Source organism: Lichenostomus cassidix, chromosome 4, assembly GCF_008360975.1.
Source record: "Lichenostomus cassidix isolate B80296 chromosome 4, HeHo_3.0, whole genome shotgun sequence".
In the NCBI taxonomy this organism is placed as follows: Eukaryota; Metazoa; Chordata; class Aves; order Passeriformes; family Meliphagidae; genus Lichenostomus; species Lichenostomus cassidix.
The window spans coordinates 44,523,906-44,543,742 of record NC_139484.1 but is presented as its reverse complement, the minus strand read 5'-3'; the positions used below and the strand labels follow the sequence as shown (position 1 = coordinate 44,543,742).

The 19,837-nt window shown below is 39.8% G+C and overlaps 1 protein-coding gene across 1 annotated transcript in view; it reads left to right on the top strand.

The window, feature by feature from the left end:
• KIT (KIT proto-oncogene, receptor tyrosine kinase) overlaps positions 1-19,583 on the top strand; it is a 55,093-nt gene extending 35,510 nt beyond the window's left edge. The window contains exons 8-21 of the mRNA XM_085058947.1: positions 1,437-1,551; positions 2,735-2,928; positions 4,009-4,115; positions 4,208-4,334; positions 4,589-4,693; positions 4,780-4,890; positions 6,503-6,653; positions 8,405-8,493; positions 8,844-8,971; positions 11,426-11,548; positions 15,170-15,281; positions 15,375-15,474; positions 16,111-16,216; positions 17,349-19,583. Of these exons, the coding sequence (XP_084915073.1) occupies positions 1,437-1,551; positions 2,735-2,928; positions 4,009-4,115; positions 4,208-4,334; positions 4,589-4,693; positions 4,780-4,890; positions 6,503-6,653; positions 8,405-8,493; positions 8,844-8,971; positions 11,426-11,548; positions 15,170-15,281; positions 15,375-15,474; positions 16,111-16,216; positions 17,349-17,474 (1,694 nt within the window). The 3' untranslated portion in view covers positions 17,475-19,583. The remainder of the gene's footprint in view (positions 1-1,436; positions 1,552-2,734; positions 2,929-4,008; positions 4,116-4,207; positions 4,335-4,588; positions 4,694-4,779; positions 4,891-6,502; positions 6,654-8,404; positions 8,494-8,843; positions 8,972-11,425; positions 11,549-15,169; positions 15,282-15,374; positions 15,475-16,110; positions 16,217-17,348) is intronic.
• The last annotated feature ends 254 nt before the right edge of the window (positions 19,584-19,837 follow it).

Genomic DNA, 19,837 nt, shown 5'->3' with positions numbered 1-19,837 from the left:
ACAAATAGCACATGGGTTGTAGTTTAGCTAATTGCAATTTCACAATCCAGCCATTTTGATTGGAGTTTCAGAAATATGAATTACATGTATGCTGTGAGCATTGGGGCTGGGTGAGATGCTGTGTGCTCTCTGAAAGTTCCTCACCAAATGAGTAATGCTGAAAATCAGTCTCAACATTTTGCAACAATGTTTAGTTCTTGATGTTTTGCATAAAACACAACATGCAGATTTAGAAATGAAAGAACATTCGGTTCTTGTAACATGAGTCACGAGGAGGTGGTATGTGATGGAGAATATACATGTGCTTTATTGCCTCTAATTCAATCAGCGAGTAGAACATTCATTAAAAACTAACACTGCGCAGTCTTCGTACATGGATTTTATCTGAAATAAATCTGTGTTTTCCCATTCCAGTCTATACAGCTTCACTACTTTCTAGAATTAAAAGTTCATCTTACATTTCCTGTAAAGCTGTATTAACTGATAATGGGCTCTTAACTTGTGTCTATCTATCAGGTGAGCGGTATCATTGCAATGTAGTCTTGTCATTAACTTCTGTTTAGGTGATTTTGCAAGGAAGCTATGATTGATGAGGGAAATAAGGTTCACTGATTCCAGTTTCACCAGGAAAAACACATTGCTGTGTTGGTGGTGCTCTTGGCTGAAGCCTATGACATTGGACTAATGACTCTGAAGTCCACCTGACTGCAGTGGTTTTCTCCCATACTTGAAACGGGGGCTCCTAAACCAACTGCAGGACTAACTCTGTGCAGGATGTGGCAGAAGGCATTGGCTGGATGAATTGCTTTCTAAACTACCAGAACAATTACAAATTCTCATTTGGAAAGCTAACACATTCAGCCAAGTATTGGCTTCCTCTACATGCAGTGTTTCAGAGAATCAGGCAGTTGGGCATTTCAGTAGCGGTATCTTAGCGGGATGTATGTCCTCTGTGGGGAGGTCTGCACTGGTTGCCTTGCATTATAGTTCCTTTCCTGGCTGTGGTGGTAATATTGAATACAAAGGGCAGATGTAAGGGATGTGGTTTGACAGATTTAGTACACTTTTAACAGTGAAGAAACAGTCCTTTTTACAGGCGGGTGAAGTCATGCTGTGCAGGAATGGGAACTTTTCTGTTATTCCAAACATACACTTCTTTGGGCTGTTTAGGCTCTTAGCTTTGTTGGTTTAGGATCTTTCATCAAATAAAATACTCAGGGGAAATAAGGCATTCTTCTGACATCCAGCCCAAGCATTCAGTGTAAGAACTAGCATTTTCACAGCTGTTTGATTTTTGCTGGACACCAGTTCGGACCCAGACATCCTTGAGCATAAGAAAGTCTTGCTTACCTGAGTGATTCCATGAGGTAAAGAGAAAATGGCAGTGCAAATTCTGTGTTCCCCTAATGGATGACTATTACTTTTGTTTACTGCAGCAAAACCTGAGATTCTCACTCTGGACATACTTAGCAATGGTATTCTGCAATGCGTAGCAGCTGGATTCCCAGCCCCTACCATATACTGGTATTTTTGCCCAGGAACTGAGCAGAGGTGAGTAATGTAAACAGTAGTCTCCAAAGGTTATTTTAGGTGCTACACCCCCAGTTGCTAATTAAAAATTAAGAACATGAAATGACTTGGTAATAGTTGCATTCAAATGTTGCATTGTGGTTTTCATCATTTTTGGCACTGCATTATTTGCGGTAGTTTGTGAGAAGACAGGGATACATTTCATTTTTCTGCTTTGCATTCTGTCCTTGAAAGGAGAATAACCAAGACTTTCTGCTGCATAAAAGTCAAACTTCCTGCTGCAAGCTAGCTACGGTTTGTATCAGCTTGGCCCCAAATGACACATGTTCTGTATGCAATTTCACAGAATGGCAATCACAGAATCACTTGCGAATATGGCTGTTATAATTTGTTTTATTGTGTAATGAAGTAATTTTTCCAGACATAATGTAATTAGATTTCTGTTCATATGAAACATGTGACAAGTAAACAAGTCCAGAGTTGTTATGAATAAAGCCGGATGTTTTTAAAAACAGGCGTTTTTAAGAAGGTTGTAGAGTTGCAGTGTGAAATGGGCATTTGTGAAGCAAGTTTTAAGGTTTTGCTTGACTTGCCACATGGTTATAGATCTCATACTAGCAAGTCATGGGTCTCCTTCCCACCTGTGTAATTTGTTTTATGTCTAAAATAATTGTTATTTCTGTAATGGTTTCAAATAATAAGTTTTTTAAAATCTTAAATGTGGGCTTTCATAGTAAATATGGGGCATGTGAAGGAGAAGCAACATCTTGAGAGAAAAGAACTGGCTATTTTCTGACTGCATATAAGCTTGATGGTGTTTTATGTACATCATCACCTTTTTTTGTGCAGTGATAAGATGATGCTTGGAGAATGTTTTCAGAAGTGGGTAATAGACCACAACTTCTTGACACTGAAGTTGGAGATGCGTGTTGAGGGGTATAAAAAACAAATGGGAGGTTACAGACCTGTAGGTGTGTCTAACCAAAAACAAATGCAAAAGCATGATGGTCTCCAGGTGGGCCAGGCTAGGAGTCTATATCCATTTCATCCACTGCATACAAGACATGAGACACTGTGAGTAGGCTATTTCAAGGTTAAAATCTTCAGCTGAATCCCTTTGAAGACCAGTGTTGTTCAGTTCTCTGGTGATCTGGCGCTTCAGGTAGCAATCCGTGGCAGGTAACTGTCAGTATTGCTTCTCCAGATGTTTTGATTCACCAACAATATCCCCCATGGATGTTAAAATTGGTTACACGAATTCATCAGCGCCATCATTTGAGCGAATCCTGGTTGAAAGCACCATTAATGCCAGCATGTTCAGGAGCACCGGCACGGTATGCTGTGAGGCCTCCAGCAATGGGGAGAGGAGCTCTGCTTTCTTCAACTTTGCTATTAAAGGTAACTTGAGGGCTGAATGAGACCATAAAACATGGCTGGTGTTTAGCTCTTTCTGTGAAAGGATTTTAAGTGGTTTTGCCATAAGAAAGTGTACAGTACCTTGGCTGGGCACATGATAACATACTGTGTTGCATGTTCTGCCTGTCAGAGTATTGCTTTAATTTCTCAGTAACTATTGTGGTACCATCTTTTTACAATACCTGTTCTGCAGTGCAGTAGGTAGCTAGTTTTCTTCTGTCTGTGCAGCATAGGGGAAAACCGCCTACAGCATTCTCCCTCTCTCTCTCCCCCTTTTGTTTTCCTGTCATTGTCTGTTTTGACTATTTAGGCCATCACTTATTTTTTTGAAGAAAGATTGCATTTTATTTTAGGTTTTTACAATGTTTCAGGAAAAATGTGGTCCCCAACTTGCCTGGAGCCTAAGTGTCCTGCTGCTATAAAAGAAGTAACAACAACAACATACTGCAAAAGGGCTTATGAGTTTTGTAGTGGTATTTGTAGATTTGTGGGGGAGAAAAACCCACTAGAACATAGATGATTAGAAATGTGTTTGTAAAGCTGTGCTCTTCTTTGCAAAACCAAATGTTCTGCTTTTTTTTTTCTGTTACACCCAGATACAACATGCAAACAAATATGCCAGATTTGGGGCAGATGGGTTGTAGTGGAATGGTATTTCTTCACTACTCAGCACAACCTCTCCTTGTAAAGACTGTGCTGTAGTGATCATACTTGGGTGGGGGGTAAAGGGAAGAGAAGAAATTGGGACTCCAGATAGAAGCTTATTTCTCTAACCTAACTTGATTGAGATCATGCAGACCCCTTGCATTAACTAACCTTAGTGCCAAACCTGAATTAATGAAGCTGAGACTCCAAAGGCATCGAGCTGGGTGGTTTCTTTGCCAGCTCCATTTCCCACAGTGCATTCAGGAAAAACATTCTGATTCACCTGGAGCACATCTGGGAAAGTTAAAACCACAAGCTATATTTCACAAAGAAGAATCAAGGAAAGGTGTTCACCTGCATCTTTGTAGTTTAGTTTTTCTTGCTCATATTTAAGGAGAATTTTCTGTTTCTTTCCAGAGCAAATCCGTACCCATACCCTTTTCACTCCTTTACTAACTGCCTTTGGAGTTGCTGCAGGACTGATGTGCATCATAGTCATGATCCTGGTGTACATATATTTGCAGGTAAAATCAGAAGCCCCTTTGCCTAAGTTAAAAGAGTGTATGACCTACTTGTGGAAACTTCAGTAGAGACAGCCATTCTCTTTCTTTTCCAGAAACCCAAGTACGAAGTTCAGTGGAAAGTTGTTGAAGAAATAAATGGAAACAACTATGTTTACATAGACCCAACGCAACTTCCTTATGATCACAAATGGGAATTTCCTAGAAACCGTTTGAGTTTTGGTTAGTTTAGATTTATTTAACTTCATCTGCAAGGGGAAACCTTCAGGTCTCATATGGGACTTTGGTCAAACACAGCAGGGTTTTTTCAAAAAGATGTGCAATAATGCAGATAGTGATAATTGCTCATTCTTGCCATGGGACAAAAAGCAACCAAGTGTGTCTGGAATACCTTCCTTGATATCATAAAATAAAATGTTGAGCCCTATAGGAGGAAGTACTCAAAGTCATTACAGAGTATTTTGTTTGTTTATTAGGTAAGACGCTTGGCGCTGGAGCTTTTGGAAAAGTTGTTGAAGCCACTGCTTATGGTTTATTTAAGTCTGATGCTGCTATGACAGTAGCAGTAAAGATGTTGAAAAGTAAGTTGCTGTAGTATACTGTACGTTTTTTCTCTCTTCCATCTGGTTGGTGTGTTACATACTGAACACTGTGCTTTGCCTTGCAGCAAGTGCCCATTTGACAGAAAGAGAAGCCTTGATGTCAGAGCTTAAAGTGCTGAGTTACCTTGGAAACCACATTAATATTGTGAATCTGCTTGGAGCTTGCACTATTGGAGGTGGGGTTATCAGCAGAGTATTGATTATTTCTGTTCCTTTTTTATTGCCAGGAGGATGAACCTTGTGAAGAAGAATTGAAGGTGCAGCTCTAAGTGTAGAAATTTTAAATACATTTTGTGCTTAGACAGGTTGCCCATCATCATGGTTTTCATCTGTGATTTGCTGGATCTAGCTTTTAGGCTCATCATAAAAACAGTAGTAAGACCACTGTAGCTGCAGCTAAGCAGGAAGGTTGCTTTTATTCCTTTTCATGTGAACCATTGTGTGCTTTCTTCTTGAGAGACGACAAAATACATGGTATAAATGTTTTCCTCCACCACATTGTTTCTCATTAATGACAGTTGGTTCCTTGTTGGTATCCAAGGTGAAGTCAACAGGCTGTCTTGTCTTCCAGCCTTCTGTTTAAACTGCAAATGTGTCTGCTAAGGCACCACTGAAGGTACAAATTCTAAGCAGCAGAAAGTTGAAAAAAGTAATTTTCCAAATAAAAAAAATATTGCACAACCCTAATGTTTCACATTTAGTATTAACTTCAAAAGTTTGTTTTCATACATATTAAAAGCTACAAAACCCCCTGAAGTGTAAACAGAGAGTGATAGAGACCCGTATTTTTAATTTATATGCATTTTAATAAGAAAGATGGTATTGCTTCTTACGCAGTTTTCAGAGAAAAGGAGCTTGTAAAAATTCACTGTTTTAGACAAAGGCAAAACATTTCTTACAATTAATGACTTAAAAATAGGATGAAACAATTTTGTTCGGACTGACTGGCCTGAGTGCATGTCTCTCTCAGTGGAAAAAAATGTGGTGTCTGTAAGAAAGTCACACCACAAACACTTCTTTTGCTATTGTGAAAGCTATAATTTTTAACTCCAGAAAACTGGAAATAAACTAGTGAGGTTAGGAAATGATGGTACAGAAAAAACTTAGAGATGAAATAACATGCAGTGTAATTGCATATTCAAGGTCCGTAGCTGGAGTCATTCACTCAAAAGACATATATTTGATCTATAAACATCCATGCTGAAGATGACTTGATTCCCTTTTCTGATTTCATTTTAATATTCTAAGACCTTGTGCAATGTAGTTTTCTGTCGTAGCAGGCTGTTCTGTTTGAATGATTTTTCCTATTATACTGCAGAATATAACACTCTACATCATTTCCAAAACATTATTGAAGGAGTGTGAAGCTCTACTGTAAACAGAAGTGAATCAAAAGGATTAATGTTTGAAGCTTGAATTACTCTTAATGTTTGGAACAAATAACTTCCTTCAGGAAGTGAGCAAAATCAAACAGATGTGTCTGGCCAGAAACATTATCACATGTAGAAAGAGAAAAAGCCTTACTTGTTTAATTTTTGTACAATGCAATGCTATTGAGGGGCAGAAAATTAATTGGGACACAGCTTTAGCTGGACCATAGTTGTTCATCTGTGAAAGGGAAGATGCTGGGTTACTTTTCTATAACTTTCAAGTCTAGACAGTGCAAGGCAGTGTGATTATTTTTTTAATAGTCCAGCCTGTGCACTTCACTGAATGCTTTCTTTATGTAAGGTTTTCTGCTTTAAAAACAATACTCACCAGCTTTCTAAACCTTACATTGATCCACAGGTCCCACTCTGGTCATTACAGAATATTGCTGTTATGGCGATCTTTTAAATTTTCTGAGGCGGAAACGAGATTCATTTATTTGTCCAAAACATGAAGAACATGCAGATACAGCTGTTTATGAGAACCTTTTGCATCAGTCAGAGCCTGCAGCGTAAGTATAACCTGCTGAAATGTACTTGTGTATTTAGAAGATTGGGAAGGAGGAGATATCAAAGTTTATTAGGGATAAGAGGTGTGGAGAAACATTTCTTGCAGCAGGCTTTGAAGATTCTTTGCTGCACGAGAAAACAATTTAATTAAGCGGCTATCTGTTCAGGGGGTGGTTTATTCTAACCGTGTCATTATATACAGAGTAGATTGTATGTGCTCTCTGTTTACCTTCTGTATCAAATTTTCTGCTGCTATTTCATGCACCTCCTCGTCTCCAATCTTTGCACATATTTGTGTTTATTGTTATTGTTAAACTTCGGTGGTGCATATTTAGCAGTTTGAATGACAATTTCCCCAGTGTCAGAGTGTTAATACCCTGAGTTCTCCCAAGTTCCTGCCTTCAGAAATGACTTCTTTCGAAATCAAACCAGCGTCTTTCACAGGCAGGCTCACTACCTTTAGTGGGGAAACAAACCTGTGTCATGACTCTGAGATTGCTCTTGTGCTTAATACATCTGTATATTTTTAACTGCTGTGTTTTATATACCATCCCAGAGTTCTTTCCAAGGGCATTTCCAAGCAGATTTCCTTCTGTTATAAAAGTAAGAGAGACAACTTACAAAAAGCTAGGGGCTGCTACAATACCTGCCTATTCTAAATTTTAGTCTTTTTATTGCCCCAGTTGGGCCCATTACTTCATGTTGGCAGTCACAAAAGAACCAGGCAGACCCAAGGAGTTGGAAAAGTTCTTTATCCCAGCAAGGCACAGTACTGGGGAAGCTGTTTGTGCTGTGGCAATAAATGGGTAGCTGGTGGGTGATGCCCCAGAGAGTTTGGTACCACTGGGGTGATGAACAGAAGGCTGGGGTTTGCATTTGGGGATGTGCCCTCTGTTCAGTGAAGGGATCTCGCTGTTTAAGCACAGGTTGTAAATTGAGTTATTAATAGCAGAGTATTTACCAAATTCTTATGTTAGCATTTGCTGTTGCTGATTGTGTCAGATGTATTTCTGGTGGTAACTAAAGCTAATGGTGATCTCATTGCTCCCTTCCATGTTAGCTCTGTGGCTGCATTTATTGTTTTTAAACTAAGCAGATGTTTCAGGCTCAGGAAGTATATGAATTCTAATGGCAATGAAGTGAAAAATACCAGAGTACATCCATCACTTCTAAAGGTGCCTAACTGTACATTTATAAACCATATATTATGAAAATCTGTACATTTGAATTATATATAGCAATAAGAAAATTTAAACTTAAAAGAATGTAGCAGATGGCTGTCCCAAGCCTCGGCTGATTTTTTTAAATACATATGAACCCCCTATGGAACTTGAGAATTTCTGAATTTAACATTTTTTACCATTTGTCTTCTGCATTTCAATGCCAGTTGAGCTGCTGAAATATTCTGGTAGAAGGTGGCCTAAGCAGAGAAAGGAAGCACTAGCAGATCCTGTGAAACATCTGGATGTTAATTTATTGAGAGTTAAGTCTGTATAAACAGTATTTATGTGAAAGGTTTTGTTTGCTCACCTGAGCCAAACTCCAAATTTTGAGGTGAATCATTAACTACCAACAAACTTTTCTTTCTATACAGACATTTCCTCAGCTTTTTCGCACACTCTTGAACGTCCAATCAACTGATCATATGTAAAGCAATTATTCAGCAGGTTGGCCTGATGATGGGTTTTTGTTTGGATGGCTTTTGAGACCTTTTTCACTAAACTATGTTTCTTCTGTTCTGCTGCCTCTACAGTGATGCTGCCAATGAGTACATGGACATGAAACCAGGAGTGTCATACGCAGTCCCACCAAAGGCTGACAAAAAACGACCTGTAAAGTCTGGTAAGTTCAGTGACAAGGAATTCTATTTGCTGGTGGGAGTGCAGGAAGAGGGGCTTCATGGATTTGTTCAGTTTTATCATATTTGTCTTTCATGAATGGGGACACTTAAAACTCACTAATTGGTGTGAGAAGGCTGGAAAATGAACAACATGGTAAATTACAGTGTCTTGTATTTCTTCTATACTTAAATGGAGTATCAGGATTGTTTTTTGTTTCTTGGTGATGGGCTATTTACATGATTCTAGACTGGTACTTACTCAAATCACTGTTTTGTTTAATGTCAAAACAGCTCTGTTTCTACATGATTACACTTGCTTAACTCAAAAGCTGCTGTTGTTTATATTGTGTAGGATCCTACACTGATCAGGATGTTACCCTTTCTATGCCAGAAGATGATGACCTTGCTTTAGATGTAGAAGATCTGCTAAGCTTTTCTTACCAGGTGGCAAAGGGCATGAGTTTCCTTGCCTCCAAAAATGTAAGTTTTTTCAGAGATGGACAGAATCAGAAGATTTTTTTTATTTAGGTTAGCATCACTTTTAGTGTTTTAATATGATCCCTATGTTTAAATGCTGAATATTTCTATGATATTTTCAGAAAGCACTGCAAACGGATAAGCTCCCTCTCACACCTGAAGCTTTACCTCATGCTGGAGTTGTGTACTGTGCTTATTGGCCAAAAGTGGTGTTTTATATCCCATAAAACAGAAGGCAGTGTAAAGTAGGGCTATGGTATATCCACTGTTCAGTCGAGTAGAATCAGTGCAAAGGTCTCTATTTGCATGAGTTTTAAGCAATGCTGCCCTTGCTCCTTCTCTCATGTAGAATACTGCCTTAAACTCAGGAGGTACCACATTGTGTGCTTTTTTTGTAAGCATGGCTTAATTCACAGGAGATGTCTTGATTTTTAATTTATTGCAAAGATAAAATCAGTTGAGGGACCCACAGAGAATCATCATTGGCTACACTGAGCATTCCTCTGGGTTTCATAGGAGAGGTATTGCATAACGAAGAGGATTTATAAAGAAGTCTTAAGCACATCATAATTAGTATCTTGCTATGGCTATTCTTACATTTTATTGCAAAAATGGCATTCAACATGTAAACATTATAACTAATGTAGCTACTACAGGTGCACCTTAAATAAAATGCAAAACAAAACTTAGGCAATTTAAGGAAAGGAAGGCAATCCTGGAGTCCTGTGTTACTTTTGGGAAATGTGTCTCAAACTCTGCTCCGAGGAAAGTACACATTAAAACTTGCTTTTGCACATGTTTTTTTTCTCCCGCTGTTTCTTCTTCCAAACCAAACCATAAACTTCCCTTTAGTTTATATTTCATCTATCAGCACATTCAAAACAGGCCTGACATGCAAACATATCACATTACAGATGATACACAGATTCACCATGCTCCTGCATCCTTCACTGTTGAGGACATCCAGTGCTTAGCACACATATTCTCTATTTCTTCTGTTTTCCTCAGAAATAGCTCCCAGATCCTCTGCATATGATTCCTGGTGATGTTTTCTTTATAGTTTTCTGTTTTTACAGACACCATGGCATTGAATAGCCAAGGCAGTAAGGAGTGTAACATCAACTCACCTTGAGGATGGAGAGCAATGTGCAGTATTGCTTTGGTAGTGCTGAGTTAACATCTACATCACAGAATTAAATTGCAGTGCACTAATGTGTTACTGCGCTTGGTGCTCTTCAGTTGTTGTGTTCTTACACTCTTTTAGCTCTAGCAGTTAAATTAATTAATGCAGAGTACTGTGGGCTGATGGATAAGGTGCTTTGCATATGCAAAGTGCACAATGTGTTGGATAAGGAGGTGAACGAGAGCCCACCAAAACAGTAGTTGTCATTAAAAATACTTCCTCGTGTAAGCATGATAAAGGGATAGAGATTAAGTTACTTGTGCAATCTGCAGTTACTTTCTGAGCTTGATTTTCATAACTTTAGATATTTTAGGTCATTTTTTGGTGGGAAATCCCAAAAGTTCTGTATTTCAAGGAAAAAAGAAAAATTGAACTATCTTCCGTTATTTTTTAGGCAGCTGTGGCCTGCGTGCTAAATACCATCAGTGAAGCTGAAGCTTAATACTCTCCTTTCCAGATGAAAAAATAAATAGTTTTGTTAGAGAATAACCTCCGTTCTCTAACAAGCACACATGGCCTCCACAGTTTTATGCAAAGAAACACAACTGCTGGGAAACTGGGGCACTCTTTCTGGAGCTGCAGTTTCCAACACATGCCCACTTCTCAAGTAAAAACTGGAATATAAGGTGGCTAGCTCACTGAATGCATGGCTGTCTATTGAAGGATACTGGCATGTGAGAACTTCCAGTATTTTAGAATAGTTAAGTCTGCTTAAGCTCTCTTAGGTACTTAATAATTCAGCTTTTCCAGAGGAGTGTTTCTGTAATGGGATTCAGTTTCTGTGTTTGTGTTCTTTGAAGTGTTTCCATAATTTCTCCTATTTTCAGATTTTCAGCACTTTTCTATCAACCGCAATAATTATTTAATAGAATATTGGATTATTTTGGAAACAAACCACATTTGCCCTCTGTTTTTCCTGTGTTAGGAAACAAGCCAGTGATGATTTTGATAAAAAAAATCAGAAAAATGTACGTTACATTTTAGCTGAAAATGTGAAACTGCAAAATTCAGTGACTGCAAGTGGTCTTTTCTAAAATAAATGCATAGACAGCCTTACTAATGTGGATTGATGTAATTATTGTAAAGATAATAAAGATACTACACCAGAATGTTTAATCATCTTAATAAGCTTATTAGTAAATGGCTTGATTGTGATTTACAGCTTGCCTTAAAATGCATAATACAGTAAGTTATATAGCTAAGCAAAAATGTAACCAAGCAATACCCTGTTAGGGATATTATCAACTAGTTTTGTTTGTTTGTCTATTATTTAGTGCATTCATAGGGATCTGGCTGCAAGAAACATCCTTCTAACTCATGGTCGAATTACAAAAATCTGTGACTTTGGCCTGGCAAGAGATATAAGAAATGATTCAAATTATGTGGTCAAAGGAAATGTAAGTATATATGATACTTTATGCACTTGTTTTAGGTAGGGGAGTTCCTGTTGTCTTGACATGCAAAGAAAAGTCTTTCTTAGTTAGATGGAAATCTAGATTTTCCAGTTTTGGTATATATCCGTGTTGGCAAGGAGGAGCAGTTGCTGACATAGATGTGTGTGCTGACAAAATCTGTGGTATTTACTTGTTATACTGGAAAACATGTGCTCGTATCTGAAGGTATGCTGTAGTGGAAGAGATATTTTTGCTGCACCAGTATAATGTCCAGTCTTCTTACTATATCTGAATGTACTCAAAGTTACAGCTCGGTGAGTAATTGCAAGCTTTGTCATGGAAATACTCTGGTAGCCCAGTCCTAAATACAATTATTTGGAAACCTTTTCCCTGGGCATTGCACTATTTGTCTGTTATTGAAATGGTTTATTTTTTAAAAAATCTAAATAATCAAGGGTTTGCAGCCCATCCTTTTTTGTAAGGGATCACTCAGACAATGTAAACTGAGTTTTGAAGTGTGAATTTGCTGATTAGAGCATCAGTGGGAGGCAAAAACACCTTGGTTTTCTCTGATTCCGTTTAGAGATCCTAACCTTGTATGTGCAACAAATACAGCTTTAGCTTGCAGCTATAGATGAAACCTTGTAACAGTGTTGGAACAAGACGCTATATTTTGATGAGAAAAGTTTAAAACCTCCCATGTAGAAGAGTACCAATCTCAGGAGTACCTATTAAACCTCTGGAGGGGTACAAAGGCACTTTGAAGTGATGCAATTACCTTGGCAGCACTTGTAGTCCCTGTGCTAGTGTGGTAAAAAGAGCCCTACTACAAAAGAAAATCGAGCTTGTCTGTGGTTAAGCTGCAGAAGTGGTATGAAGTATAGGAATTTTGCATCTCAGACTGATTTATGCTGCCTGGCTTAGTGTTTTAAGTCTGTGTCAGGTGCAGCCAGCCACTGCTGCCTTCAGAGTACATATGCTTTCATTTGCACTGTTTTTCAAGGCAGCCCTCATCCCCAGTTCAGCTGAGGGCTCCATGACCTTAATGATCAGGGGCTGGTCATTAGTTAGGGGCTTGACAACACATGAACTGAAACCTACCTGTCTTGGCTTTGGCAAGCTGCGATGAGAGAGAAGAGAAGAGAGAAAAAAAGAGAAATCTCACATCTGAGCATCTCAGTAAAGGGGTTTGCCACTCAGTTAACTTCAGTCAATCCATGGCTCCTCAGGTGTCTTACATATCTGCTGCTGTGTTGTCACCCAGCAGGCCTTGATGTCTCAGGTACCTACAGCATCCTTATTTTAGGCTGTGGGACACAGGTGTTTTGGTTTCCCTCAAAACAATGTCAGTACCAGCCACTGGTTGCCTAGAAGTTGAGGTTAGGGAGCAATAGGAGCTGAAGCAATTCATGAATGGCTGCTGTGACAAAATATTGGGTAGCATTTAGTGTAACCAAACTGCGCTCAGGGTCAGGTCAGGAGCTGCCTGATCAGTAAAGGCTCCCAGGAGTAGGAGGTTCAGACCAGCAGCTTAGGAGGGAAGTGTGCAATTAAGTTTTATTTGTCTGGGTTATCCTTTAAGTTTCCTGAATTCACAGAATCACAGAATCATAGACTGGTTTGGGTTGGAAGGGACCTTCTAAGATCATCCAGTCCAACCCCCCAGCAGTGGGCAGGGACATCTTTTACTAGATCAGGTTGCCTAGAGCACTAGCCAACCTGACCTCGAACATCTCCAGTGCTGGAAATGTTGCCCAGATGAAATATCCACCATCTCTCTGGGCTACCTGTTCCAGTGTCTCACAACCTCATCATAATTTTTTTCCCCTTATTTCTAATCTAAATCTATGCTCTTCCAGTTTAAAACCACTGCTGGTTGTTCAGTCATCACAGGCCCCAGTGAAAAGTCTTTATCCATCTTTCTTATAAGTCCCCTTCATATATTGAAAGGCTGCAATGAGGTCTCCCTGGAACCTTCTCTTCTCCAGACGGAACTACCCCCACTCTCTCAAACTTTCTTCATCTGAGATGTGTTCAAGCCCCTGACCACTGAAAGAAAGAGGTCGGGTTTCTTCCAAAGCAGGACAAATGTTTAAGACAGAGGCCTGACCAGCTCCTACAGTCAGACAAGGAAAGGGCAAAGTAGGAGGAGAGAGGATGGTGGAAGCAAATATAATGGCTTTCTGTGTATTTTCTTCTGCTCCAGCTAGCATTCGTGAGGGATGTGTCTATTCCCACACAAACTTATGAAAAATCACACAATCAGAGAATTGCTTAGGGTGTAAAAGACCTTTAAGATAATTTTGACTCCAGCCTCTAACCCAGCACTACCAAGTCCACTAAACCATGTGTCTAAGCCCCACATCTACATGTCTTTTAAATATGTCTAGGGATGGTGACTCCACTACTTCCCCAGGCAGCCTGTTTCAAAGCTTGACAACCCTTTCAGTGAAGAATTTTTTTTAAAATCTGATCCATACCTCCCCTAGCACAACTCAAGGCCATTTTCTCTGGCCTTGTCACTTGTTATGTGGGAGAAGAGACTGATCCCCACCTTGCTACAGCCTCCTTTCGGGTAGTTGCGGAGAGCACTAAGGTCCCCCCCAGCCTCCTTTTCTTCAGGATAAACAACCCCAGCTCCCTGAGCTGCTCCCTGTAGGGCTTTATGTTCCAGACTCTTCACAGCCTTCATTACCCTTCTTTGGAAACACTCCAGCACCTGAATCTCTGTTGTAGTGAGTGGCCCAAAACTGGACACAGGATTTTAGGTGCTGCATCACCAGTGCTGAGCACAGGGGGATGATCCCTGGTCCTGCTGGCCACACTGTTGCTGATCCAGGCCAGGATGCCATTGGCCTTCTCGGCCACCTGGGCACAGCTGGCTCATGTTCAGCTGCTGTCACCAGCACCCCCAGTCCTTTTCTGCTGGGCAATTTTCCAGCCACTCTGTCCCAGCCTGTGGCACTGCATGGGGTTGGTGTGACTAAAGTGCAGGATCCACGGCTTAGCCTTGTTGAACCTCATGCAGTTGGCTTGGTTCATCAATGCAGCCTGTCCAGATAGCTCTCCAGAGCCTTCCTGCCTTCCAGCAGATCAACACTTCCTCCCAAAATATGTATACTAATATATATATATATATATATGTAACTTTTATTTGAATTTAAATTTTTCTAATGATCGACTGAGTGGCTGATACAGATCTACTGACTGTTGATTAAAGCCTTGAAGCATCTCAACTATGTGAATCTCATCTGTGTGCCTGTGCCAGCCAGTCCACCAAAGTAGACTTGTTTGCTTGCTTGAGGAACTATGCCATGGTCACTTATATTATTTTCCTCTGATTTCCTGGTATCCTTGATTAACTAGACAGAAGGAATCAAACAGTGTCCAGAAAAGTAGAGTGCAAGGAACTGTATTAGCTTGGTAGACCCACGGATGGATCACTAGCAATGCAGCATTTGGAGACTCTAAAATGCTTAAAGTTTCTTTTTTGGCTGGATACTTCTACTTCTTGATTTTAAAAGTATTTAATGCACATAAAAAATAGAAAAAAGTTATTTTTAACTTGTCAGTTCTGTATGCCTTATGTCCATTGTCTTAATTTATTCCCTTTACCCTGGAAAGGCTCGTCTTCCTGTGAAGTGGATGGCACCTGAAAGTATTTTCAATTGCGTCTACACTTTTGAGAGTGATGTCTGGTCTTACGGGATATTGCTTTGGGAGCTCTTTTCTTTAGGTAAGCTCTTTCAAGATCTGTACTTCATATCTGTTTCATTTTGGGGTTTACTCCAGATGCAGAAATCATGTTGCTCACCTGCTTTCTCAACAGGAAGCAGCCCCTATCCAGGGATACCTGTGGACTCCAAATTCTATAAAATGATCAAAGAGGGATACAGGATGTTCAGCCCTGAGTGCGCACCACCTGAAATGTAAGTGAGCAATCAGCACCTCTTATCATCCAAACATCAGTAAAGATGAGAAGGAAGGGAAGCTTCTCTTCTTCCACTAGAGCTCATTGCACTGCCTCATTGTCATTTCTTTAATTTCTTTTCATGTTTTAAATAATTCATGTACTTTAAATAGCAGAACACATGCCTGTGTTGTTACAAGCAATGAAATACACTCATGCCTTGCGCCATCTGATCACTTTGTCATGGAGCCTGCTCTCTGTCAATAAATTATTGACAGATCACAGAACATAATTAAACTTTTTACTTCAGATAAAGAAGTCAGTGAGATGTATCACCAGACTGTACAGCATCTGCATTTGTGCTGTACTTCCTGACAGCAAGAGGACTGGCTGCTGGTCTTCTTTATGAGACATTCCTAATTCACTGTTCTGTAAATAGTTTGGCATTTTAACCAGCTGTCAAAGAAAACTGTGTCCAAAGCCTTCCATTATTCTTGAGTTCTCTGTTGTCACAAACACAGGTGTTGGCAACACCATTCCTGTTCTTAAAGTCGTTTAAAGATGATGGGACACTTTTGTTTCAAATAATAATGCAGGGGAGATAAGAGCTCTAAGGATTTCTTCATGAGCATACTTAATTTTGGTATCTTTACAGGTATGACATAATGAAGAGTTGCTGGGATGCTGATCCTTTACAGAGACCCACATTTAAACAGATCGTACAGATGATCGAGCAGCAGCTTTCAGATAATGCCCCCCGGGTAAGTTAGGGATCAAGCACTTTCAAGCAAGATGTTATGTTAGAGCTGTGAGAAGCAAAGAGCTCAGGCACTTCATTTCCAGTATTATTTGTGTAGCTTTACATAATCAGTCTGGACGGTAGGAATGATGTTTGGGCTACTCCCTTCTGCTTAGCTATTCCATTAGACCGTAGCTATCTAAGCCCATACCCAAAATTTACTATCTGGAGAAGATTGATTGCATTATTGATGTTTCTCACTCAGAATAGACCTGTCACAACAATTTTGATACTACCAAATGCAATGATACTGCATAAGTTCATCTTATCCTAAACTATGAACAGTTCTGTTAATCTGGGAAACACCTCAGAAATAAAGTATAATTAGCTTGTTTGGGGAAAGCTATTGGATAAAGCAGTGGAGTCTTCAGTGCTCTTCTGCATCTTCTCTCTTGCTTCCCCCAATACCATTTAAATAACCTTGGAGGTAGGTTGTGACAAACTGTATTTGCTGCTCTTTCAGCCATTCCCTAGTGAAAGCTTATTCTGAGCAGACAGCTGAACAAAACAGTCCAAAGAAAAGCTGGAGACACAGCGTAAGCTTGGATTTTCTCTCTCCATAACTATGTGTGTTACTAGGGTTTACAAAAGTATGTTTAAAACCTGGTTTAAAAATAAAACTTCCTTTTACCTTCTGGATGCTGTGTTTGGGCAGAGAGTACATGGCTTCCTGACAATTTGAGAAGAGAGGAAACTGAAAGCTGCTGGTGTTCGATTGCATCCTGTAGCGTATTTTTGGCAGGTGCAGGCATTACTAAAACAAAAGCAAGAATCTGAAGGAAGGTTATTAGAGATTTCTGGGGGAGCTTAGTAATAACTTGAGCTGTTCTTCTTTGAGCTCAGCTGAAGTTTGGCATGCAGTTGGAAGCTACAGTGTTTTTAGTAACTGAGATTGAGCTTCTTGATTCTTTAGAATAGCAGTTAAGCCCAAGACCTTTTGAAACAGTTTTGATTTGCAGAGAAGCTCCTGAGCTGGAACCCATCCACAGCAGTGTGTAGTACACAGTGGGAAAAGGCTAAGAAAGGAATGCTCTCCAAGAACGTGTGAAGGGAGCAGTCTGCCGAGTATTGACACCAGTCTTTGGCTTCTGCAGGTTTATGCCAACTTCTCAACCCCACCTTCCACTCAAGGAAATGCTCCAGATCACTCAGTGAGGATTAACTCTGTGGGCAGCAGTGCTTCATCTACTCAGCCTCTCCTGGTACGCGAAGATGTTTGAGTGGCATGTGAAGAAGAGGAGATCAGATGTATTTAGGTGTTTGTATTGTGCAGGGGCTGAGAGAGGGACGACTTCAATAATTTCTCTTACATTTACTCACTACTACCACTGTGTAGATGAAACGTTGTTGTAATACTGTCCTTTACCATGCACTGTTACACATAAACTTAATCTGCTGAGCACGGTTACAGGCATCATTGCAGTGTTAATTGAAGCTGTATATATTTTGCTATATTGTGTGTATTTGCAGTAGAGAGCCAGATGTGAAGGAAAAAAAAAGCAACAAAAGAAATCCTAAGCCAGGGTGTGGAATTAGGTGACTGCAGATCAAACCAAATCTGCAGTGATTGTTCTCTGGATCTGTGCCTGGAATGCATACAGTCATTTTCTTGTTAATCTTGTTTTTCTGAGTTTAAGAAATGAACAAATATTAAGTTAATGGTTTTGTAAACCCCCTTCCACATGCAGCCAAGCCCGAGAAGCTTTCCCAGGCAGGTATCATAGGTTGGAGGCCAGTGAGGGTGCTGTATGTACCTGGGAAAAAGACCCTTCCAAAGTCAGTCTGCACATCAGGAAACCCTCCTGAGAGCTCTGGAGTTTAAACCAGAGGAGAAGGGAGGAAGAGCATGGATTTTCATTTTGATTTCCCCCCATGCTGTCACCCTTGCAGACCAGTTGCATGGTTTCTATGGATATATGCACTGCTTCCAACCAGTGTGTTCCCTGCCAGGATGAAGCTACCCGTTGCTGGGTCTCACTCCACCATGGAGCCTGAACTGCTCCTGTGCCCCCCTGCCTCGGGTGCACAAAGACTTTGATGTTTGCGTTGCTAATAGTTACATCTAAAAGTGTTCACCAGAGATAGGTGGGCCCTGCCAAACTGGTCAAAAAAGAGGAGGAAGGCTGCTTCCAGTGAACTGTGTCTGGAGAAGAGGCCGTTGAACAAGTCGTCTTATCTAAGTGCAAGCAGAGGCAAAAAATGCTCTCCTGGGGGCCCTTTCTTTATCTTGTCCTACCCAGGTGAATCTTTCCCCCAGGCAGTCTTCGATACTGCTAACTGGAAAGGGCTATTTTTCCCCACCCCAAGTTGTTTCTGTGGTAATCCAGAGATGATAATGAAGAAGAGTCTAACTGGGAGGTGCCAAATTTATAAATGGCATAAAAGAAAGAATCTTTTCAGTCTTGTTTGACAGATGTGAAGCTTTGGGGTCAGCATCTCTTGAGCCCAGGGTTTACATAAGTGTTTTCTAACCCCTTTTCTTCCCACCAGGAACACTGCTGGTTCTTTTCTTCCTTTGTTTCTGACCCCTAGAAATAAGTAAAGGCATTGAGAGAAGCATTTCTCAGAGGCAGAGTACTACTTGAGTACCTATTTATTTACAATGCACTTGAGCACTCTGTAACTTTTACTTTACCAGGATTTTGGTTGAGTTTACATGCATTTCAGATGTGTAACTAACTGCCCAAATACAAGCTAATTGTAAATACACACACTGGTAATATATTTTGGGTTACATTGAATACCGCGCTCCTTCTATGACTGTGCATTTGGTTTATTGTTGCAGGAATCCGTCTTTCAGAGTTAAATCAAAAATTAGCCATTTGCACTGAACTTACTTAGGCTGTTGCACCTTTCCAAAGTTAGCCATTTGTTTGGATGCACTCTTACGCATATTTCTTGTTGAGCATTTTCAGTTATAAAAGCTCTTTTGTAATGTGTTGGCTTTCGGAGCAACTGTAGACAAACTAGTTGTTATAGATGTCTCGGTACTTTACAGACACTTAGCTGAAAGAGGTTTGGGTTTTTTCGTTCTTGAAATTTATATTTTTATAATTTGGGGGGGTTTGAAACTTACTTTGCAATGGCTTGGTGTTTTGAATGGGTTTACGCATTGTTTTTGTAAATACAGAAATGTAGCAATAATGTCCTTTTGACTATTCTCAGTCCTTGAGTCTTAAAAATATTTTTTTATATATATATATGCAAAAACTATATGTATAAATATGTAAGTGTTTGAAAGTTTATGAAACACTTATGGATATGTTGCTCAGTTGTAGAATTGCAGTTAAGAAAAGTTCAAATAAATCTGTAAATATGTTCAAATGCTACTGATGTGTATTATGTTAAGACAGAATATTTTCATGTAAGTCTTAATAAATTCTTGGGTTGAAGCAAAATCTCGGTGTCTGGCCACACACAGGTCAAGTTTGGCATTCCGAAACACTTTTGCAAATACGTGCCAGAAAATTTTACTCTTTATTTGCTATGTAAGTTCTTTACCTGTGAATATGTGGGACAAATACTTGAAAATTTGGGTGCAGCTTTGTTCTGGAAGAAAACTGCAGTTACAAGATTGATTTTG